General features: G+C 45.6%; 1 protein-coding gene across 3 annotated transcripts in view; it reads right to left on the minus strand.

Moving 5' to 3' along the window:
- Positions 1–24,996, minus strand: part of LOC138567347 (deoxyribonuclease-1-like 1) — a 184,839-nt gene that overhangs the window by 23,881 nt on the left and 135,962 nt on the right. For all 3 annotated transcript variants that reach the window (XM_069645461.1, XM_069645463.1, XM_069645462.1), the window contains exons 4-5: positions 18,131–18,217; positions 3,353–3,465 (exon numbers count right to left, since the gene is read on the minus strand). In XM_069645461.1, coding sequence (XP_069501562.1) covers positions 3,353–3,465; positions 18,131–18,217 — 200 coding nt within the window. The remainder of the gene's footprint in view (positions 1–3,352; positions 3,466–18,130; positions 18,218–24,996) is intronic.

A 24,996-nucleotide genomic window follows, 5' to 3' on the forward strand; every position in this document is an offset into this window, starting at 1 on the left:
ATATCCCAGTAGTGAAATGATTCCAAGGGAATTTTCCCCTGCAAGGAAAGACAGTAGAAGACTAACACGACGCAGGAGAAAGTCCTCACGAGTCTGAGAGACTGCGGGTGCCACCTGCGGAAGATACTCCAGTTTCTACATAGGAAGACGTGCCTTTCTAGGGAACTCGATATCGGCAGTAGTTGTATAGCCCAGACGCATAGCTAGATGAAATGGATTCTCGACACTCTGAACTCCGAAGACAAGGGCCCATTGCCGTCATTCCTGGGCACAGCATGACATTATGTCGAATTTCAAATGGATTTCTCCTCAAAAACAGAACATGTGCGAGTGCTGCCAGGCATGGAAGAAGAATTCATGTGAACTTACCAATGCAACCACGCACTTGAAAAGATCAAGTAAGATACCCTATACACTCAACTCTGTATCAGCACAAGCGAGAGTGAAGAGTCAACACCGCTGCCTTTCCCTCCAAAGCACAATTGGCTGAACAGCACCGCTCGGTAACTGACGAGGAGAAGTTGGCCTGCACCTAAACATCCTTCCAATTCAGCTCATCTTCATGGGACCCATACTTCAAATGGTCCATGAGCCCTCGCTGAGACTTCTTAGGCAGACCACCACAAGAACCCAAAACCCAAGGCTAGTGCGGCTGTCCTGGAAATCTAACTACAGAATAGCCCATTCACCAGGGATCCATGTAATAATGTCGTCGTGAAAAAGTAAATCAGGTTCTGGTGACTTATTCCTGGCTACAAAAATACTTTCCCCAAATATTCTGGGAGGGGTAGAATTATATATTAATAGCTCTAGTCCTAGAATATTTGGGGAAAGTGCTTGATAGCCTGGAGGGTGCAACCAGACGACTTTTTTCAAGGCAACATTATTACCCGATACCTTCACCAGAATGCAAGAGCTGCCCAGCTGTCTGTCAGGGATACCAGTCATCACAACAAGAGTAAAAACCTCCAAGACCAATGCATAGCAGCTTAAGTGACAAACGCTCATCCAGGTGGCAATGGTGACAAAGTCCTGCAGCAGCTCATCTGGTACAGGTGCCACGCGTGGCTTCAGAAGAAGAAACCACCACAGAAACGAAGCATTAGAGAGAAACATTCCCAGAACTACACCAGAAACAAAGTTACCAAGGAGAAACAACACTCCCATTTCAGCAATGGACACGCAGTCCCTCTAATGAAGGTGGGTAATGAGGGGCACTAAGGAGCCACTCCCACCAATAAGAGGGCGAGAGAGCACTGTTAGTAGCCGTGAACACATGGACGGACACCGGCATGCAGAGACTGCTAAACAGATGCCACATCTGTGGCAAAAGACTGAGCACCCGACCTGCTGTCCATCCCTGGATTGGCTAGCAGGAGTATGGTGGAATGTGGGAGGAAAGGGCGGTCGACTTCATTGGGCTTATGTACTGTACAAAACCTGTTCAGAGATATGCGGTCATGATGGGGGACCACACATCTTAATGGATGGGAATCCAGTTCTTGTAGGAGATCACATCGAGGGCAAGATCTAGAATTCTGACGCAAAGGGTGCTCTTCCCTATTGGTGACTGGCAATAGGTTAAGTTTGTTTCAACAAAGAGCAGGACATTCCCATCTGAAACTGGGATTCTCCATGAAAAAACAGCCGTTTCCTTCACACGGAAGCGTTCCGGTGGCGAGGGTGAATCTCCCCGTAAAAGGAGGGATCCAAGCAGCATTCACCATATGCATGGTCTACAGCGGGGACTACGTTCATGGTCTCGCCCAAAAGTTTAATGGTAGGATCCCCATTTCAAGTCGGGGGATGGGAGATCAGGAATCACCATATTGACACCTGTGTGGATCATGAGGAAGAAAGGATCTGAGAAGCTGTTTAAAAAAAAAAAGTATCTGGGAAAGTGGGTGGAGAAATGCATGACCCCAGAAGAGGCCCATTACCACAGAAGAAGCCTGGCTAAACCACAAAGTCACAATGTCCAGCAGCAGTCCACCCGACCAGTGGTGGAAACCTCTTCAGCCTGCCATGTAAGCAACGGACTGGAATGTAAAGAGAGCTGCCATGTATCGGAAGCATCACCAAACTCCTGACGAAGGGGCAGAAGCCAGAGAAGAATGACTTCTGGAGGAACTAGCCTTGGAAGACAGGGGACCGGTTGAGAAGGAGGGCAGAGCAAGGAAAGGACTCTCTCATTACACTGCCCAGCGGGTCAGGGACTAGTGGAAACTAACCAGGGAACGATATAGCAAGATCCAGGTGGATCCGCACGAAACCGGATAACACCAAGCACTTGTAGACAGATTGCAATGGACAAAAGCCAAGGGATTTTCGCTTTCCTTTAGGAAAGGTGGTGATATAGTGGGTAATTCAGCTCACTGCACCAGCGTGTGACAGGAAGCATGATCCTATCACATGCAAGGGATAGGAAGAGCATCATGCAATAAGTGGGACAGACTGGCATGCTCCGGCGAGGCAAGAGGATATAAGCAACTGTTCCGAAGCAGACATTTATAAACAGACACTCATGTGGGCAAACCTTGCCAAGCCCCATGTGTGTTCCCTTGTGCCTCCACACCCGTGGCAGCCGACCCTCACCTCCAATATAATTGGAGGCTTGGGCAGGCAGTGCTTCTATACGCAAAGACACAGAGGAAAGACAGAAACTCCACTTTTCGTGGCTGGCATTATTTTTCTCTCATGGGTCGAAGAGCTCTAGACAAATGTACGGTAAACGTGCACCAAAGATGCACCGTGATCTGCCCGTTCACTCCTACACCTGCACTCATTGCATGTTTAACCAGACACACGAGTGCTCTCATGGATTGCTGCCAGGGGTGTTGCTAGGTTTGTAAAAGATCCGGGGCTCCGCTAATGTCGGGACTGTCAGGACTCGGGGATAACTAGCCTTTTGGTGTAGCCCCTGAGCTTCTATCCAGAGCTACAACCAAAACATCAAGGGCTTTAGCCCACTCAGACCCCCCACTAGCAACGCCTTGGATTGCTGCCCACACGCTTAGTACCCGTGACCCTCCAATTGTCCTGTAGTAGCCTGGCGTTCACTTCAACTTTCTCTTTAGATTAAAGAGCAGCTTCACCCGAAAATGCATGAAACTACTGGCCACCTGCACAGAAGCACATGGGTAAAGTGGGCTATTCCAAGGCAGGCCATTGCCTCAGAAGGGCCATTATGGCAGGGGTCAAATCCATCATGCTTGTCTGGAAAAATGCTCATTTCGTTATAGACTATATTCACCATTGCTTTCTGATCAGGCTAAAAAATAAATAATAATAAGATGAACTATTTAGCTTGCGAATGCCACAAACTGAATTCTCTAGACACTTGTTCCCTTACCTGTGGTTGGCAAATGGAAACGGACGATGAAGGGCTCCCGGGCAAAGACGTCGGGCTTCTCTGGATGGTTGTCTTCATACTGGTAGGAGTCGGTCACTTCGGCCCTGTCAGATCTGCCAAGTCAAAGATGGCATTAGGGTGCCATTGGCTTTACGGCAAACACTTGTGTGTATTTGGGGCACAGACATATTGATGACTCTATGGACGCTGGTCCTGAGAAGCTTCACCATCAGCTCTGCCCAACACATTCCTTTCGAGACCACTGGATCTGGAAAGACTCTGGTATTTTCCCAAGGGTTGGGGGCTGCCCTTTGGGAATATTTTCTTGGCTCAGGAGATTGGGCAGAGCGAGCAGATGCACTACTTCACCCACACCTTTGGAGATGATGTATGTCTGACTCGGGGGAGGCCTGTCTGAGGATTTCTGCAAGGCCTAGATATCAGTGTTAGTCTGGTGTGTTACAACAATGTGCCGTGACACCGTAGAGGCATGAAGTGATGAGGTGTATGAACTATTTCTATGGCTGACATTGTAGCTCCACCCGGACTGATTGCAAAGCATGATTTGCATCAATTTTGTACCAAAAGAGTTTACCCCTTGGAAAGGTTGAAAGTGTGAAAGCAAGGATGGAGCAGTAGACTTGGGGCAGTCTACTTTATTTATTTAATTATTGTTTGCTTGTTAAGCGCTTATACAGCAAGTGCAATACTGTTTCAAAGCACCCACAGGGCGAGGCTAGGGAACAAGGGGGTGAAATACATTACAACATAATATTTAATAGGAGCAGTTGAGGGAAAAGGAAGAACGGACGAACCTACTATGCCTTGTGAGTATTCAGATCATGCAAGTGCAGCATGGAAGAGGGCAGAGGGCGTAAGTGCTGGGTAGTCTGAGCTCATAGGTGAGCCAAGAGGAAGTGCTTGGGTTGTTGAGTGCTAAACAGCCTTGGGCCATTTTGGGAGTAAGTGTGAACCTCCAGGGCGGAGGGTGTGCCAAGGCAAGTGCAGCGGGTAGACAGGAGCTGGGCCGATTGGGTGTGAGAGGTCAAGGGCCCCGAGGATGCACAAGGGCCCTGGACAGCAATCACAGCCTCTGTGGGATTAGCATAGGAGAGTAGAAGGCAAGGAGGAGGTAAAGAGGAAAGTCTTGCGCAGCTTTCGAAATTTAGGAAAGTCTTGCTCAAGGCGCAGAGGCAGGGGGAGGCTGTTCCATAGGAGGGAGCCATCTGAGAAAAGCCATAGACCACCTGCCCGTTTAGCAAAACGCTTTACACAGAGAATGTGTGCCAGAGGAACGTATTGGTCTAGAGGGAGAGTATTTAGTAAGATAAAGTTGAAGAAAGTGTGTCAGTGGGCAGGTAATCCGGCCGCAGGTGCTATTGGACCAATTCAATGTGTAGCTCCACTCTTCCATTTTGCTGATAGATTAATTAATCTTGCTGCTAGTTTCTTTCATTTTGCTGCTAGATTAATTAATGTTACATGCTAGATACAATACACTCATTGTGTAGCTAGTTTAATTCGTTTTTTAAACCAGATTAATTCCTTCTGCTGCTAAATTAATTGATTGTGCTGCTAGGCACATTCTTCAAGTAACTAGATTGCCTTATTAATTTAAGCTAGATTTTTCCATTTGGCTGCCAGATAACTTCATTGTGTGGTTAGAGGATTTCATTTTTATTGCTAGGTTAACTAATTTTGCCACCCCGCTGCATTATTCTGACCCCATCTATCCACTTATTATTCAAGTTCAACACACTACACGTATATCAACCAAGCCATTTGCACAGGGCTTCGCAATAACCCTCCCACCAGACGGCAAATAGAACACTGTGTGCCCCGCCCTCTGCCCATGCATCATGGCACCATGGGCACATAAGGTCTCCTCTCTGGACACAAAGACATGGTCAGTCTTGTAAGAATATGTGGATTTAATCATATAATCAATATTTGGAGTATATGCTCGATATACTTAACTACCTGAAATACTCATATGCCCTCACATTTAATATCACAGCGTGACCGTGCCTCCCTGACTCATAACTTATGTTCCACCAATGCATGGTGTGGTGGGGCACCAAGGCAATTTCTAGGTTCTAGGTGTAGGTGAACCGCAGGGCACCGATGGGGCTGGGGGCACAGCAGGACCAGCCTGTTAAATCTCTCACCTTGGAGATCAGCGAGCCGTGGCATTTTGACAATGCATTTATTGTACATGTGTATGGCGCTTATACATCAAGAAATTGTGTTTCAAAGCGCAACAATCATTAACAAGCAGTAGAGAAAAGATCGACAGGCAGAGGACACAAGCATGCCCATATACAACTATCAAGACCCCCATAGTGCAGGCAATGGCTAAACACTCTGCGTAGAGTTTTTTTTTTTTTTTTAGAAGGCCCACACCTCCCATGAATTAGCATCTCTTTGTGAAACTAAGAATTCTTGAACTGTCCCCAATATCTTGGGCAGTATGATAATTGCTACACAGGGCAATGGCATGCCAGAATGGTGCACTAAGAAGGGCTTTTGTTGTTGATGCTGGCTTAATCAAAAGGGCCGGAGACTGCCTGCAGGAGTACGAGGTTTTGGAGGACGGGGGTCGAAGACGGAAGTAAATGGCCAAAGGAAGACATCAAAAATGAAGGCCCGTTCCTCGTACATGCTCCTGTAGCAGGTGCGAGACTGTGTGATGTTTTAGGGTGATCAAATGGGTGAATCCACATCATCTGGAGACCATTTGCTTTTGTTTTCTGGCATGTTAATTAATTTCAAATCAAAAAAATACTACAACTCCCAGAGTGCACTGGCCTGTGCATGAACGAATTATTGAGCACTTCGTCACTACCCAATTGCCACAACGTCACCACAAACAACCTACTAAAGCCCTTCCAATCAGGCTTTTCACCTGGGCACGGCACTGAGACCGCTACACTTCACAGCCTCAATGACTTCCTCAACATCACAGACAAAGTACACACAACACTGCTCTTTCTCCCCAACCTTTCTGCAGCCTTCAGCGCCATCGACCGCAACATTCTCCTCAGCATCCTATCCCACAGGATGAAACTCTCAGGCACCGTCCTCAACTGGTTCACCTCCTTCCTTACCAACAGGATACACTTTGCCTCCATGCCCCCTTTTCAATCTGACCCCCATCTTGGTTAAGTATGGGGTCCCGCAAAGCTCCTCCCTCTCTCCACTCTTCAACCTACATGTTGAATCCCTTGGACAGACCCTTAGCAAACACAACATCCATTTCCACCAATACACAGATGACACTCACAAATATACTTCCAAATCGCATCCCCCTCACAACTCCACACCCTCAAAAGTATCTCACCATCACCACCTGGATGGCCACCCACTTCCTCAACCCTTCCAAATGGAATGCTTCCTCATCTGCCCACAAGACACAAACGCAAACTCACCTCCTGGATCAAAGAGCTAGCCACGGACAACCCACACAAATCCCTCTCCACACTGGTCAAATCCCTTAGCTTCACCATCTGCCCCCACATTTTCTTCACAAACCACATAGCTGTTGCCACCAAAACATGCACTCTACAATTACACCTCCTTCATAAGATCAAACACACCCTTCCTCCTGATGACTTCTGCACCTCAGGCCAAGCACTGGTTCTCTCATATGTGGACTACCGCAATGCTCTCCTCCGTGCACTCCCCAGCAGCACCCCACCTTAAAGAATTACAAAACACAGGAGCCATACTTATCGTCCACGTACCCAAATTTTCACAATGCAGACCAGCTCTTGCCCAGCTCCACTGGCTCCCTGTACCACAAGGAATTGCATTCAAAAGGCTGTACATTGTTTCCTAAGTCATTCACCACAAGACCCCATCTTAACTACATGACAAACTCAAACCCATCACCCACACAAACACCAGACACGCAAGCCAGCATCCCCTACACATGCCACTTTGCAAACTAACATGCACACAAACACAAGCTTTGACCCACTGGGCACCCAGGGCATTGAACGCCCTGCTTCTACCAGTCTGCCCTACATCCTCCATCACCACTTTCATAAAGAGCCTCAAAACATACCTATTTTCTGACACAATTTGTCTATCATAATCTTTCTATCTTGTCCTGAAAACATTTTCTAACTTCTTTTTCACCTCAAACGTTTTAACCTTTCTAAGGTGCTCCGTGGCCTTAACCTTTCTAAGGTGCTCCGTGGCCTTGTGGGTAGGGCCAGCGCCGATGAAAAGATCAAATAAATTTTTAAAATACACAAATAAAGCAAGCCCAGGCATGGAGAACACATGTTCTGGAGACAGAGTCATCTTGAAAAACTATGCTATTCACTAGGAAAAAAAAAAGTTTGAGTGAGTAAGGAAAAAAGCAATATTGTTACCAATTAGGTTTGCTGCTGTCCTTTAAGTTTGAGGCAGAGAGGCCAGGAGTTGGAAAAAACGGGAGGACAATGGGTTACAGCAGAGGAAGGTTTGAAGGCTGAGGAAATTGCACTTGGATATCTGCCTTGGTATTGAAGCAACTTTGTGCACGTGTGTGCACACGTGTTTGTTATTTACAGTGAAACCCCCCCTATTTGCAAAGGTAGAATAGAAAACAAGCATCAAGAAAGCCAACAGTTTTGCCTTACGTGTTGTGAACATATTTTCTTTTTTTTTTTTTTAAATGTATTAAGATATTGGTTTAGTTGAGTTATCAACTTTTTCAATTTTTATCACATTATTCATTCACGTTACATAACTTTTTTTTCGTCTTTTTTAAACATTGAGCACATCTAGCATCTAGACAATGTATATGGTTAGTATAGACGACAATAGCACTGTTAGTAGATTGTTGATGTGGTCATACGAATCATTACATGCAATTGTTGTTGCTTTACATACGTTACATGATTTCTAGAACAGTAATAGGTGTCATAGTCCACAATTTAAAGTGAGCAGGGAGAACATAAAATAGGCTGCTGTTATTTGGTAATAAGAGACATGTGAACATAGGTTGTTGTTTCTAGAGACTTCTAATATAACGGAAACAGGTTCAGTTCTCTTAAAAAATTGCACAATATCAATTATCAATAATGAGTGAGTTTTTTTAATTATTAAACATTGCTGACCATAATTCATTGTTAGTTAATAAAGTACAATGATGAAAATGTTTGTAGAGGAATTGAGTTCTCATGTCGACTAGATGTACAAAATCTATCATGAGATGTCTAGAGGTCTCAATGGAATCGGTAGGTTGCAGTAACGACATGCCTTGGCTGAGTGTGGTAAATTGTTATAAATTGCAAGCTTGTTTTTAATGTGAAGTAGATCGAAACGAAATCTCAGAAACAAATCTGCATATGTTCGATCTGGACATTTTGTTAGATATTGAGGAAGTATATTGAGAGATTTCAATTGAAATGAACCAATCTTAACAGCTTCATATGTATTGATTTTATCATAAGTAGCAATCCAGTCTTGTCTCCACAAAGTTTTTGCTTTATCTGGAAATTCTAGTAGCAAAGATTCAGAGATGTCAGCTTGGTGTAATATTGCACAACATGCTTGTTTCCACTCAAACGACGGTCTAGAAATTGGAGTCTGAATGATTTCTTTCAGGACAGAGAACAAAGTTGTTGATGTGTCTGCAGATATTAGACATTTCCTATAAGTACCTAACATTAGCTAAGATACAGAGGCATGAAGAGACACAAGACCAAGTTCGTACCTGATAAATCCAATTGGGATACTTGCAGGTACAGGAAGAATGTACTTCCAATAAATACCCTCTAAAATATCCCAATCACAGATTTAGGAGTAGCCTTGGTTCGACTCCCATACGTAATAATAGGTACAACTTTTTGAACATAAAATATTCTAGCCGGTGAGAGAGAGAATTTACGTAAATCGATTGGAGTGCTTTCCCTTGTATTGCTAGAAGTCTCATTGTGGAAGTCAGTCCTCCTTTGTAGGGTTGGTCTAAAGGATGCGAGTTAATGTTTACACCAAGATATTTCATGTATCTGGAGTAGCGAGCATTTGCCTAATTTCCAATTAAATTTAAAGTTTGATGAGGGGTGATGGTAAGTATGTTCGATTTAGATTGATTGATTACCTGATCATTTTTCAAGGCAAAATCAGAGGGAGCAGAAAGCTTTCTCTGTAAGCCAATTGGTGTTCCGTCTAACAGAATGAGGTTGTCAGCATATAACAGGTAAGATATTTCATGCTTGCCCAATTTTGGTGGAAATTAACATATTGAGTGAAATATGATGTTAAGATCATTAAAATAATAGTTAAAAAGGATTGAGGCAAATGGACATCCTTGTTTTAAGCCAGTGTCCGTCTCCATTGGCTGAAATAAAAGCCCTTCGGTTGTCATTTTTACCCTGATTGAAGTATTCGAATAAAATTGATAGATTAAAAAAATAATACACACAGGACAATTTGCTTTAAAAAGTTTGGTCCATAATTGTCTTGAAACAGAATCAAATGCCTGCTTAAAATCTATAAGCACTACAAAAACAGGATATTTGTCTTGAATCGCTTGTTGTTTTATGATTGACAATATTAAAAGATTCAGGGCTGTACCAACACCTGCTACAAAGCCAGATTGTTTTTGATCCATGAATTGGTTTTGAGTAAGCCATTTTGTAAAATCGCATAAAACAAGTACGACGAAGATTTTGCCAGGAGCGTCTAGTAGGGCTATAGATCTATAGTTGTCGGGATTGGACCAGTATGCTTTTTTAAAAATAGGTATGATGATAGCTTGTCTAACACTCTTGTAAAAACAGTTTCATGTAGCAAGGCCCAGGTTTCAGGATTTGATTTTAATATTGCATTGGTTAATTTATCGGGACCCGTGGCTCTTTAAGAACTCAGTTTCTTTATTATAATCTGAATATCTAGGTTGTTGAATTTGAGTTGTTTTAAATCAAGCTGAGATGCAAAATATATACTTGACTGTGAGGAAGACTTTAACAAAGGTGATTGAAAATGGAAGGTCCATGACGACTCATGTTGTATTTAGGAGAACAGATTGCTGAGTGTTGGAAGGTAGTTTGTTAATTACTTTCCATATTTCTCCAGATGATCTTGAGATAAGCGCTTTCAACATTTGTTCTGCCTGTTCTTGGTTATGGATTAATAGTCGTCGTTTAATCTTGTTTCTATATCTTGACTTAAGCCGAGTCTTTAAACTTTTGGATAGTTTAACGGAAGGTGTTCTTAGTGCGAACTTAAGCTCTTGTTTAAGATTAAAAATAGCTGGTATTCGTGCATATTTATGAACATATTTCAGACGAGTTGAGCCACGACTCTCTTAATTCAATATCATGATGCAATCATTATAGAAGATTTGCGTGAAAGCAGATATTTCAGAATCAGCCTTTATGAGTCTCTGATGTAATTTGTTAATCTGGCTAGGATACCATTTAATGCCATTACCAGCATTATTAATTTCAAGTTTATGGTTGAAATAGGATGGATTTGAGAATGAATGGGGAATCCAGCGAACCTGTAGGATGTTAAGGTCACTGGGTGTGGAAGGTAGAACTTGAAAAGAGGCTATTAGCTTATTTGACTCAGAAGAGATATAGATGTAATCTAAGAAAGACTGACTAGAGTTTCTAGTCAATGTTGGTCTTGGAGGTGAGTCTTCCGGAGTGGAGCCGTTGAGCACAGTGAATTTTCTCAAGTTCATTAGGTTCGACCATTTTGAGGCTCTTAAATTAGGACGAATGTTGGAGGTTAAAAGACAATTTAGATTAAAGTCACCTGCTAATATTGTGGTTTTAATGGCAGGTTCAAGTAACATTTTATTCAAAATATTTTCAATTTTATCAATGAACTGCAGTTCAGAAGGGGAAGCAGGGTTCCAATAAATTTTTATTAGAACACAACTCGGAAAAAAAAAAGGATGTTTTGTATTAGTAGTGGTCAATTTTACAGCTTGAATGGCAAGATCCGGAGATGACCAAGCCGCCAGGGCAAGTTGAGAGTCATTGCGGATTGCCACTAAAAGGCCAGCAGCAGGGCGACCTCTCACAGGTTTAGAGGCTTGTACAGTTTCAATTTGATGGTTTGCCCATGTTGGAGCTGTTAGCATCCAAGTTTCTTGTAAAACAACTATATCAAATTTGAGGATTGAGTGAAAAGTAGATGGGAAAATCACCTGGTATTCCAGGATTCTAAGGAGCAAGCATGTCTAATGCCTGAGAGATTATCCTAATGATCTGCTCGATGTTGGTCATTTTGATTGACATTTCTAACCCAATCCCATTTGGAAGGAGGGGGTTTAGACGTTAGACGAGCATTGTTCATGCATCTACAGGTGGGCATGTCGTTGGGACAGGAGGAAGTTATATCTTTTGTATTTATGATTGATTGCATCTGGTTATGAAGCAAAGTTTGATTGGTTGGAGGGGGAGGTATAATAGCTTCAAGACGCATCCCTTTGATGAATAATGGTTGTCTTTCGCCCCACACTAATTTTTTAACAATTTGCGAGGGAATAATAATCACCAAGATTTCTTGTTGTGCAGGGATTGGATATCTCACGGGCTCAATATCGCTAGATTTTAATTGTTTTAAGGAAGGGATTGAGTTAAACACCGTGAGAATTGTGGTTCGATTCGGAAAGGGATCAGAACATAATCTGTCAAGCATTGTAAGGGGAATGTCCTCATCTTTGAGGACCAGAGGATATGGATAATAAATAGTTGGTCTGATTTCTTCATGGATAATGTCTAAGGTCTTTTGGGAAGGCAACCTAGAAGACTGACCTAGACTTGATGATGAGATTGGATGTGTAACATCGATTCTCGGCAAAATATGTTTAGACTGAAATTGGACAAATTTTATAGGAGAATCAACTAAGGTCGATAGAGTTGGATTGGTAGTTCTCTCCTGAGATCTAGAAGCACTTGAGGCTGAGTCATTACAACATTGATCCATAATCCTAAAAGAGGGTGGTTGGATGTCAAAATTTACATGGAAGGTTGGTGTTACATGTTGTTTGGATTAAAGGTTATCATGAAGACCATGATGAACGTCTTCCACAATGGATTTATTACTATGTGAATATACTGATAAAGTCATAAGTTCTTCATGTGTAGTGGTCATGCTTATCTGGTTGGAAGTTCCACAATTTGATTGAAAGACGTTACATGAAGGTTTTGATTTATCAGAAGTCTTACCTTTAGAGATGCCAATGACCAGATCGAGCGGATTTGCGACTTTTGCAACTTCTTCCTGATGAGTTGGTATTTGAGGAGTCAAATCTTCAACAGCGTTATCAGGCAACTGTTGGGGAGAGGATAGATTTGCTACAAATCTTTTAGTCTTAGATTTAGAGTTTTTAGTTAAAGGAGAAGATGAGTTTTGGGATTTTTTATTTTGTCTTTGTTGAATATTCGGATTAGGATTAGTGTCATCGAATCGCTGAGATGTGTGTTTCCTATTTCCTGTCTTCTTCTTTTGTTTTGAGAAGGTCTAGAAAATAGATCATATAACAGTCTTTCTATGATTTGAATATCAGAAGATTCTGGCCCAATGGGCTGAATTTGGGATGACTTGTTGGATTCGGATAGGATTGGAGTGTTGTCACCTTCACTCTCGATCTGTGGCATCTCCAGAGGCATCACATTTCGATGATCCAATAACACAGATGGAGCACAAGGAAGAACCACTTCAAATCGGTTTGTTTGTGGCAAGCCAATCCAGTTTGTTATGCAGCAAAATCAACAATTCATTTTGAGAGGCGGACCTAAGATCAAGTACTTCAAATAGTTTAGTTAAGGAAAAAATAATAGTATTTATGGCTGCCAAGGCCGATTCTAAAACAGGATTCGAATTTCAAGGAAATCCAAACGAGGGCCGTGGAACTGGTTTGGAAAATGAGGCTACTAAGGACGATTCAGATTCTCCTGATGAGATTATATCTTCTGGTGCATCAGTGGGATATAGCTCAGGGGAGATTGAAAGGGCTGAATGCTCAGCAGTAGGTCGGGGAAGGTTGATGTCAGGAATAGCACCTAGAGGAGATGAGCTTGCAGAAGTTTGAGTGGAGTGAGAAGAGTGAGTTGGTAGAGGAAGGATTAGGTTGTGGGGATTGGACATGGGATGATTTAGGCGATTACTTGCTTCACTGTTTTGATTTGAAGGAGCCAATATTTGAGAATATAAAGGAATTGGCAAAAATGTTTGAGCAGAGGGCACTGGATTAGGGATCTGGGTGTCCATGGAAAACTCTGGCAAGTAGGTCGGTGTGTGGAAGGTGGCAATGGCAATGGGACTGTTAGCGGACAAAGAGCAGCCTTGCATGGTTGCATCCGATAGCAGGTTTGTATTACGTTTAGAGGGAGGTTGATAAGGAGCTAAAGGAGTGCATTCATTGTTCACGGATTGCAAATCTGAAGCGGAAGTCCGAACAGGTTCGCTATTCCTGAGAAAGGTACGGATGTCGGGAGAGAAAATAAAATTTTTTGGGGAAGGAAAGGCAACCTTACTCGGATTGGAATTCTTCGGGGATTTCAAGAAGAATTGTCGTTGCATTGCGTGGTTTGGGATGCGAGGCATGCCTGCAGTAAGACGGTTCATTTTTGGAATGGGTTGTAGAAAAATCTCAGTGGGCTGTAAACTGGTCCGGTTTGAAAGTTCTTGAAATTGTAAATTAAAAAAACGTGCACCATCTGACTTCGAAGTCAACCACTTATAGTTCTGTAACAAGGAATGATAAGTCAAAGGAAGAGCCTAATATTCGAGTCCCGACCTGACACTCTGACTCGCTGCACCATGGCTCAGCGGTCAGCAGTCAGTACTCGTCGGATACTCAAGCAAGTGCGCGCGCGCGCGCGCTGGTGCACGCGGATCCTGGTGAAATAGACGCCCACGTGAGGGGGCGTGGTTTAGGGAACTAAATGAGAGTAAGCAGAATGTGTATGCTACTTAAGATACACAATAATGAACGTAGTTTGAGTAATTTAAAAGATGTTTGATGGTATATACAAATATACCCAGGAAGTCCAAGCTGAAGACAACAAAATCCACAGGAAGGTATTGAGCACGAAGAAAGCAGCGTGGTCTGCAGACCTGCAGTCAGTACTCGTCGGGTACTCGAGCGGGTGCGCACCATTTTCTTTGTTGCTACAGTAGCTTTTGAGATCACATCCCATGTACCGTCACAATTTGCCTAGTGTTATAACCTCATGCACAAATGACTACCATTGGCTAAGTTTAGCCAGTATATGTTCACATATTCCCAACAGATCACAGGTATTGTAAATCATACAGTAAGGTACTCACATCATTGCTGGGTACTCATACAAATTGGCAGTTTTTGCCATCACACAACAGCAACTCGCACAATTGACTAGCTATTTCAATATATTGGCCTTATACTCGCATCGTATTATAATGCGGCGTTCTCTTATAGAGCTTTGTGCAGATGGGCTGCTTCTAACCTCTGTAATAATCAATGTTATTATTACCCACTTATGGTACTCAAGTCATTGCCCTCAGAAGGAGAAAAGGCCCAATCTGCCCAACTAGAGTTTCAAATCTGCTGCATGGCATCGTCCGATTCCCGAAGCAAGCATGCTGCGCTGCGCATGAGCTTTCCATCTGGCCTGCAACTATTTGCCAAAAGTTAGCATTATATGCCCACGTACCCACACCACTATACAGCTATTGTCATCATATGCCTAAACTCCTGCCATGTTCTAGATACTGGGATCTGGTATTCTGATACTCTCCCCACATGCCAGGTTGTCTCAATACAGGCTCATGCACTCATACTTTTTGGGAGACGTTGCTTTAATTTGTCTAGGTACTCACATCCTTTGGCAATCTGACAGCTTCACATCATAGCCCATCTACCACCAGTGCAATCTCCTACAGCGCTTTGAAGTAGCTTCAAGGCACTCATTGTAATCTAATATTACTTCACATAGCTGGAACCGCCTCTTTTCCCCTACCATCTAACGCTTTCCCTTCTTCCACTCTCCTCTTTAATCTCCTACCTTTGGAGAACTTGTACCGGCTTCAGAGCATTGTTCGCCAAATGGAGAGCCATTACTTCCTGCTACTTTTTAAATTGCGATTGAAATTGTTGGAAAAATAGATGACGCAGCAGCAACTAGGAGACTTAGGCCCTCATTAGGACCCCAGCGTTAACCAATGGCGCTATTAGCGCCATGGTTAACGCCGGTAACTTACCGACTCCGCCATGATTAAATGGGGAATTACCACCCCATTCCAAGGTTGGCGGAGTGGTAATTCCCCACTTACCATTGGCCCTTCCACCTTCCCATTTTTGCCGCATAGGACTCAATGGGAATGGGGAAGGCGGTAATTACGGTACCGCAAATTGCGGTACCATAATTAACTTCAAAGTGCCTTTGCGGGTCCCTACTTTAAAGGCTGGTCCAGACCATCCGTTAAGGTCGGGAGCCGCAAAGGGACCTCGTAGTAAGGCGTTAAGGGGTTAACAGCGCCGCAACCTTTTACGGTGCTGTTAACCCCTTAACGCCAGGGTCCTAATGAGGGCCTTAGACTACCCTTGATTTGGTAAAAAAAAATATACATATGGGACAACGAAAAAATATATTCCCGTTTATAATATTGATTTACAAGTTGTCTTACTATTTGAAGTACAAGTCATTAAAACATTATTTAAGTTTCACCATCTTAAAGATGTTGTAGAGGGAGTGCGGGGTAGCAGTAGAGGAGCCACGAGGGGAGGCGTGTTAGGGTGTTTTGTCTGGTTACCGCATTGTCTAGAAACTCGCGTGGGGAACAGCACGTGCCCTCGTCAGATCCGGGGGGAGGGGTGAAGTGTGATTGGTGCGTCCAGTGGGCCACGACGGTTTGCAGCTTCCACCAGGAATACAAGCAAGAGAAGCTGACATTCCGATTTTCGCCTCAAGGTGGCAGCATAACGCTAAGCACTCAGCTTTCTTTCAGTCTGAAAATGACCAGTCATATAATTTAGCAATGACAAATACATTCTTATGCATTGCAATTTTTTTCCTACACAACTAAATAATAAGACTTTACCGTCTGTAATTGTAGCCTTTGGTATTTTTCAAGAATGTTAAAAGCCTCCGACTCCGGTTTTCATTTGTGCGGTGCTCTTGCGCAGCTTTCTACGGCTGCTCTTCGTGTTGTGTTGCCATGTGGTCAAGGAAATCAATTGATGCTTTCCAATATAGAAACGGAGCCATGTAGGTGTTGTGGTCACATGACTAGTACTGGCGAATTGGAATCCCAGGCTGCACAATACGCTCACCAGCTGCGAGTGACCAGAAGCCCCAGCATGCCAAGGGCCGCTGCAGAACTCCTACCACCTATGTGATACATGAAGACACCCCGTCACAAAACACGGCACGCACCAGACAATGCATTTTTTCTCTGCTAGAAATGTCCTCATGGACTGAAATCTTTTTAAATGGCATCCTTACCTATTAGTGGTCTCTGGTCACATTTTTTGGTGCTCCTTTTGTGGCAGGGTAGAAAACGATGGCAAAATGAGGGCCTGTCGCAGTACTTAATTTATGAAATAAGTAAATGCCAGGGCCCAAATGTTTGTTGGCAAGACCTCTTGTAGGCTGAGCCTCCAGGGCATTATGGAAGCTCTGTGGCCTTCTAGCCTCTTCAGGTGCTTTTGGCATCGAGTGAGTCTTCTAGGGCCCATGCAAGGTCCACCGGCTTCTTCCCAAGCCCCCAAGCCTTGCCAGTGCCTCTCAACCTTGTAAACCTGCTCCTGTCAAGCTTCCAGGAGGGAGGATTAAAAGGTGACTTAGATGGTCAGAGACACCAAGAGAAAGTCAGACGGGGAGAGTGTGAGATATTTCTTCCCACTAGAATAACGTGTGGCCCGGGGAGATACTTTAAAGTCTCCTCCTTCAGCCTGGATCTCGCACCCAGCATCAGGTTCACCCGAGTCTTGGCTAGATAAGTGAGAAGCTCGGGAGTCCACTTGCTTCATAGATTCTGCTTCTATTCAGAAAAATGGCAATAGCACGAGTAAAGTATGGTGTTCCCAAAGTCACAAAAATGTTCTCTGAAATAAGAGAAAAGTGGCCATCTCTGCTGGAGAGGGTGCTCCAGCAGCAGCAATGCCGATCTAGCAGGAGTCCACATGCATAGCGCCCTGCCTCTCATGTCGTAGCGACACACTTAGACAAACTTGCCTCAGTGCCATATTGGCACCATGCAACCTTGGTGCATTTGGTTGTCCATGAATAAACCAAATTTTAAAAAACGAATGGAGAAATGACCGATTTTTTGGGGGTCGAAAAACCAAATGCCCTACTTGCTTTTTGCACTTTTATTTTTTTAATAATGCGGGGGGGGGAGACTCCCACTCACTCCACCCCTCCTACCTTAACTAATACCCTTGCCTCACCTCACACATATATTTTAATTAAAATGTACCAAAAATTCGAAATAAATCAGCCGAACAAATGTGCTCATTTCTGCCTCGTTGTTTTGAGATTCGGTCATTTCTACGCATACCGCTGCATACACCTGAGAACAAGACCATCCGGGCACCTACAGCTGGGAACCAGGTGTAATTAAAGATGAATCCTTACAGGTCACGTGACAAACATGAGTGCCCCCTCACACCTCCAACCCCCCCCCCCCCCCCCCCTTGTTAGCAGATACGCTCCCACCAGCTTCAAAAGTATGCAGGAAATCAGTGACAATTTAGGTGGCACGGGGGCAGAGAGAAAGAAAAAGAAAACAAAAAAGCGGGGCATGGGTAGAAGAGGGATGCCCTGCAGGACCGCTCACCTGTACACGAAGACGTACTTCTCCTGGTAACTTTTCCTGCCCAGTGCTGCACTGCTGATGTGTGCGAAGACTTCAGAGCCATGAACCCTGTGGAAAACAGCAGTGGTTAAATGCTGGTTGGTCTGTGAAATGGGGGATGCTCTCGAGTGCGATATTGGCTTCAAGCAGACCAAGAAGCAACTTCGTTAAACAGGCCACATTTTATTGCACATACTTTAAAAAGAAAATAATTGACGTGGACCCCTACCTGACTGCTACAGCTTATATGCAAGTTAACTTGACCTTATCCTGGAAGATTCTTTGGAACCACCAGTAGCCTGTTCCAGATGTCTGAGTTGATGTTAATGGAGATATCAACTGTCAGAGCAGACAGTCAAAGACCAAAGCGTGGGATCCGCCTTCCTCCCTGATGGGTAACCCGAGGGGCCAGCCAACCGTCCACACCTGCTTGCTAGCCTATTGGATGGGGAAGACCACTCACCCACAGCTCAGATAGCACAGGGTAGCTCATACAGCAAGGTCATAAATGGTTCAAGGGCATCAAATATAAGATCGGGTGGGTGTAGTGAGAAAAGAGGGTGCGGTACCAGGGAACCCCTTTCTTAAAGCGTGGGCACCAGAATTGAGGTAAGTCCCCATTTCTCAACGGTGCCCCCCCAATTTCATGCACTTGAACTCTGCCAGTGATCACGGTCCCCCCTGGCAATGCCCTTTCCTGGGCCTAGGAGAGGCCACATCACCCAGCTACCACCATGGCCCATGAGGCAGCCTTTTGTAGGGACATGCCAGTGCCACCAAAGGCTGCCATTGGCTCGGCTGGTGCATGGCTTGTCTCTGAAAGGCCCTGGCGATCTCTCAGTACCCATTTCAGAAGGCCAGCTGTATTTATAGCAACATGCTCTGATGGCTTCCTAGGAGTTGATATTGGGTTTTCATTAAATGCGTAATCCTATTGTATAAAAGGGATCAAACCAACAAACCAAAAATCAAACTCGGCAAGTGTTGGGAACTTTCCTTTCCGACCAAGAAGCAGTAAACGGGGCCTTGCCAGTGATGGCTATGATGTCAGGCGCTATGTCATCTATGCCTCAACTCCCCTCATCTGCAAGAGGGTCGGGCCCACTACTTTTTGGCTTGTAGTGTCTATTACCGTAGATCACAGAGTCCTTGCAGTAGAATCCCTCATCTGAAGCACCTCCTACCAGTTTCCCCCAACATAAAGTATTCAGGAATGCCTACCAGGGCCCAGGGACGTCATTTCACCAAAATGCCACGGGTATCGGAAGTGACATCAGACGACCCATGCCCTCTGATGACAACACAAGAAGTGATGTCATTTGACCCCATCCCGAAGTGACATCACGGGAAGCGATGGAACACGACCTTTCACCCCTTGACAAAAAAAGGAAGTGGCACCACATAGTATTGTTCCCAAGTACACTACGAAAAAAATATGGTTACGATATCACTATAATGTGATATACATGTCATACAAGAATGAATCACCAAATGCATCGTAAATATCAGTGTGTATAGGCCCATACTACCAAATTACTGTGAATGCAAGCAGGCGTTCAAGGCCAAAAGATAATGTGTTATTATATAGCACTTACGCTTAAGCGCTTTAAATAGAACAAACATACAATATCACCTAACCTGTGTTGGCACTCATTTAGTGACCCCAGCAGAATGAAAGGCTGAGTTGAGGTGTTTAAGAACAGACTAAATCAGCGACTCACCCCCTGAAGTGTGCCTGAAACAAACCTTTAACGAGTCTAGCAATTATTGTATAGAATTCCAGAAAGACATTATTTGTTATTCCTATTCTTTAGTATTTAGGGTCACTGCTCAAAGTGGTATACGTTTGGAACCAGTTGTTTTTTAAGAGGCCTGAGCAAGAAAGCCAACCACTCCAGAAACAAAGAGCTACATGGAACTCACCAGTGCTCGGGAGCGTACATTGAAGTATTTTTTAGTTCCATTTTTAAAAAAATGTGTTTTTTTTTTTTTTTTTAGGGGTAGCACGGGAGACCTCAGGGGTCGCAGTTGCGACCTCTGGCGACCCCCAAATGACATCCCTGCCTGGTCCCTTGCATACGTGTCTACGTCATAGGGAGACAAAGTGAGCAAAGAAGAACTCTGGGCTTTATTGGAACACATCATTCCATACTTCCCATAGCTTAAAATAGGACATTAAGGCATAAGGTCCATTATTAGCGCATAAGACATTAAGGCACAGGGTCTATAGATAGCATAGCTGAAATAAGATATTAAGGCATGGGGTCCATAGAGTTCTGCTTTCTTTCAAATGAAGTAATCTGGGCAATTATTTTACTAATGATTAATGGGAATGATAAAGAAATCCTTGCAGGAATATTAGTGAACTGCTTCAAGGAGGAAGTTAAAGATGAACATTTCTTCCTGCCCTCAAATATCGCAATCAGACCAGAGTTCTTTACTTGTATAGTTCGACCAAAGAACAGCACATCTAAGAGAGACTTCATAAGAGCTGCTGAGCTGCAAGGACTACATTTGCAGAGAAGCCTATTGCACTGCACAGGTTCTCTGCTGGCTCCTGTTCTGGCAGCCATGAGGTGGCTGCAGGCCCTCCACGGTGCATGGCTGCATGCCGTCCACTGTGCATTGGCTGAGCAGGTTCTCTGCTGGCTCCTGTTCTGGCAGCCTTGAGGTGGCTGCATGCCCTCCACGGTGCGTGGCTGCATGCCCTCCACTGTGCATTGGCTGAGCAGGTTCTCTGCGGGCTCCTGTTCTGGCAGCCTTGAGGTTGTTGCAGGGCCTCCACAGTGCCTGGCTGCATGCCCTCCACTGTGCATTGGCTGAGCAGGTTCTCTGCTGGCTCCTGTTCTGGCAGCCTTGAGGTGGCTGCAGGCCCTCCACTGTGCATTGGCTGAGCAGGTTCTCTGCTGGCTCCTGTTCTGGCAGCCTTGAGGTGGCTGCAGACCCTCCACGGTGCAAGGCTGCATGCCCCCCCACTGTGCATTGGCTGAGCAGGTTCTCTGCTGGCTCCTGTTCTGGGAGCCTTGAGGTGACTGCAGGCCCTCCACTGTGCATGGCTGCATGCCCCCCCACTGTGCATTGGCTGAGCAGGTTATCTGCTGGCTCCTGTTCTGGCAGCCTTGAGTTGACTGCAGGCCCTCCACTGGGCATTGGCTGAGCGGGTTCTCTGCTAGCGTTTTTTCGGGCAGCCTTGCAGGTTGCACGGCCTCCATCGTGCATTGACTGACTAGATTCTCTATCACCTCCTGTTCTAACAGCCTCGAAGGTGGCGGCACGCCCTCCGTGATGCATTGGCTGAGCAGGATCTCTACTAGCTCCTGTTCTGGAAGTCTTGCAGGCGACAGCGCCCCCTCCATGACGCATTGGCTGAGCAGGTTCTTTGCTAGCTCCTGCTACTGCAGCCTCACGGGTGGCTGCATGCCCTCCATCGTGCATTGGCTGAGCAGGTCCTTTGATAGCTTCTATTCTGGCAGCCTTGCAGGTGGCTGCACGCCCATCATCATGCATTTGCTGAACAGGATCTCGTCTAGCTCCTGGTATTGCAGCCTCGCAGGTGGCTGCACGCCCTTCATCATGCGTTTGCTGAGCACGCTCTGTACTAGCCCCTGTGCGGTTAGCATCACTGGTGGCTGCACGCCCTCCACAGTGCATTGACTGAGAAGGTCTTCTACATCTTCTGGTAGGCTTGCAGGTGAATGCACCCCCTCGATAGTTCGTGGGCTGAGCAGGTTCTGTTCGCTCCAGTTCTTGAAACCTCACAGGTGGCTTCACGTCCTCCATTGTGCACATGCAGAGCAGGTTCTCTGTTAGCCCATGCTCTGGCAATCTTGCTGGTCGCTGCACACCCTCCATTGTGCATTGACTGAGTAGATTAACTGCCAATTCCTGTTTTGACAGCCTTACAGGTGGCTGCACACCCTTCACCATGCATTGGCTGAGTGGGTTCTCCGCTAGCTCCCGTCCTTCTGGCAGCCTCACAGGTGAAACCACGACCACCTGTGTGTATTGGCTGAGTGTGTTCTTTGCTAGCCCCTGCTCTGGCAGCCTTGCAGGTGGCTGCACGTTCACCATGATGCATTGGTTGAGCAGGTTCTCTGCTGCCTCCTGTTCTGGCAACCTTGCAGGTAGCTGCATGCCCTACATTGTGCATTGGCTGGGCGGTGCTCTGCACACTCCAATTCCTGCAACCTTGCAGGTGGCTGCATCGTGCATTGGCAAAGTAGGTTCTTTGCTAGCTCCTTTTCCGGCAGCCTTGCAGGCGGCTGCACGTCCACCATGATGCATTGTTTGAGCAGGTTCTCTGCTACCTCCTGTTCTGGCAGCTTTGCGGGTGGCTGAATGCCCTCAATTGTGCATTGGCTGACCAGCTTCTCTGCTAAACCATTTTCTGGAAGCCTTTCGGGTGGCTGCACACCCTCCATCATTGGCTGAGCGGTGCTCTGCACGCTCCAATTCTTGCAGGAGACTGCACACATTCCATCATGCATTGCCAAAGCAGGTTCTTTGCTAGCTCCTTCTCCGACAGCCTTGCAGGTGGCTGCACGTCCACCATGATGCATTGTTTGAGCAGGTTCTCTGCTGCCTCCTGTTCTGGCAGCTTTGCAGGTGGCTGCATGCCCTCAATTGTGCATTGGCTGACCAGGTTCTCTGCTAGACCCTGTTCTGGAAGCCTTGCAGTGAATGCACGCCCTCCATCATGCATTGGCTGAGCGGTGCTCTGCACGCTCCAATTCCTGCAACCTTGCAGGTGGCTGCATGCACTCCATCATGCATTGTCAAAGCAGGTTCTTTGCTAGCTCCTGCTCAACAGCCTTGCAGGTGGCTGCAGGTCCACCATCATGCAATTTGAAAGGCTTTTGAGTCCTAGGCACAGAGAGTCATCTAAGGAAGCAGATTGAAATTGGAACTCCATCCCTAAAAACAGGATAATCACAGACGAAGTCATGTTTGAACAGTACCAAAATACTGCATACAGCGATATAAAAACATAGAATTTTAAGGTTAGTGATAATCAGCCGTCACATATATTATTATATATCTGGCCCTGATGAAGCTCTTGTAGAGGGACACACGTGTTGACCATCAAGAAAATCCTGTCTCTGCCTCATGTGGGCTTTTAGCTCCCCTTTGTTCTCCCTTCTTCCTGGTCCTGTCTCCATCTTTCATTGACTCGTCTCCCTCGCACCCTGGCCACGTTTCCATCTCTCATTGACTTGTCTCCCTCGCGCCCTGACCATGTTTCCATCTCTGTGACTCATCTCCCTCGCGCCCTGCTCATGTTTCCATCTCTCATTGACTTGTCTCCCTCTCGCCCTGACCATGTTTCCATCTCTCATTGACTCGTCTCCCTCGCGCCCTGCTCATGTTTCCATCTCTCACTGACTCGTTTCCCTCCCAGAAGCTAACCGAGAACCTGCTCAGCTCATGAACTATGAAGGGTGCGCAGTCACCTACAGGCTTGACAGAGGAGATAGAAGACAACACGCTCAGCCAATGAATGATGGATGGACATCAGCCACCTGCAAGACTAGCAGGGAACCCACTCAGCAATGCACAATGGAAGGCATGCAGCCACCTGTGAGGCTACGAGAGCAGGAGCTATCAAACAACCTGCCCAGCCAATGCATGATGGAGGGCGTGCAGCCACCTGGGAGCTAGCAGAGAACTCGCTCAGCCAATGTACCATGAAGGGCACCCCAGACATGGTTAACTCTCATTGACTTATCTTCCTCATGTCGTGTCCTGGTAATATCTCCAGCTCTCATTGACTCATCCTCCTTGCGTCCTGTCCTGGCCATGTTACCATTTATCATCGGCTGGTCTCCCTCACTTCATGGCCATTTCTCCCTTGTGTTCTGGCCAGGTCTTATTCTCTCATTGACTCGTCTCCCTCACGTTCTGGCCATGTGACCACTCTCCTAGACTAGTCTCCCTCACATCCTGGACTTGTTTTCATCTCTCATTGGCTCATCTCCCTCATACCATATCTGCTGTTTCCCACCTTCACCTCACCTGGCTCACCGCCAGTCATGTTCTCACTCTTCTCCCTGTCCCAGACTCCAACGCGCAAAAACCCTCATTGCCCATTCTGCTGCCCAGTCCTGCCTCCATCTGACATGCACCTCCATGTGTCCTGTGCTGGATCTGTGCCTTTACTGTCTTTCCCGCTTCACCATTCTGTGGCTCCCGCACCCCTCACCCACTTTTTTTTTTACACCATGGTGATGCACATTTTTGAGGAATCCACACCCCACCCTCCATATTTTCTGCTCTGTGTTTCATCATAAAGATTCCCCTGCAGGGTTGCAGCATCACTGATACCAAAGGCCTGGTGCCTTGTCAAAACCTGGCGAGTTTGTTGGTTGATGGTGGAGGGGGACGTTTCACTTTGGACTGTGCGAGAAAAGTTGGGGGTTTGAGGGTACCGGAAAGGTAAACCTCTGGGGGAAATGAGCAGGGATTCTAGCCCCTGCCCAGACCAATGCCTGACAAACACCTTCTTGCCCTGCCCAAAAAAAGACCCTGCCCAGACGGGCAGAATTCCCAGCAGGCCATGTCTTCATCAACTCTCATCGACTCGTCTCCCTTGTGTTCTGGCCGAGTCACCATCTGTCATTGACTAATCTCCCTCACGCCCTGGCCATATTTTCATCTCTCATTGGCTCGTCATGAGACCGGAGCATGGTAGAGTGACCTTGAGGCATCTCTAAGCCGGCAACCAGCATTCTAAACAAGGCAAAATGGGTGACTGCGTCCCCAAATTTCAAGTAGCCCTTTCTCTGAATCAAATATTCTTGCCTCCCATAACTCTTAGCTGTTGCTTATGGTAATTGAAGGGAGTGTGCAGA

The sequence above is a fragment of the Ambystoma mexicanum genome, chromosome 2p (assembly GCF_040938575.1).
Source record: "Ambystoma mexicanum isolate Mex_15411 chromosome 2p, UKY_AmexF1_1, whole genome shotgun sequence".
Classification (NCBI taxonomy): domain Eukaryota; kingdom Metazoa; phylum Chordata; class Amphibia; order Caudata; family Ambystomatidae; genus Ambystoma; species Ambystoma mexicanum.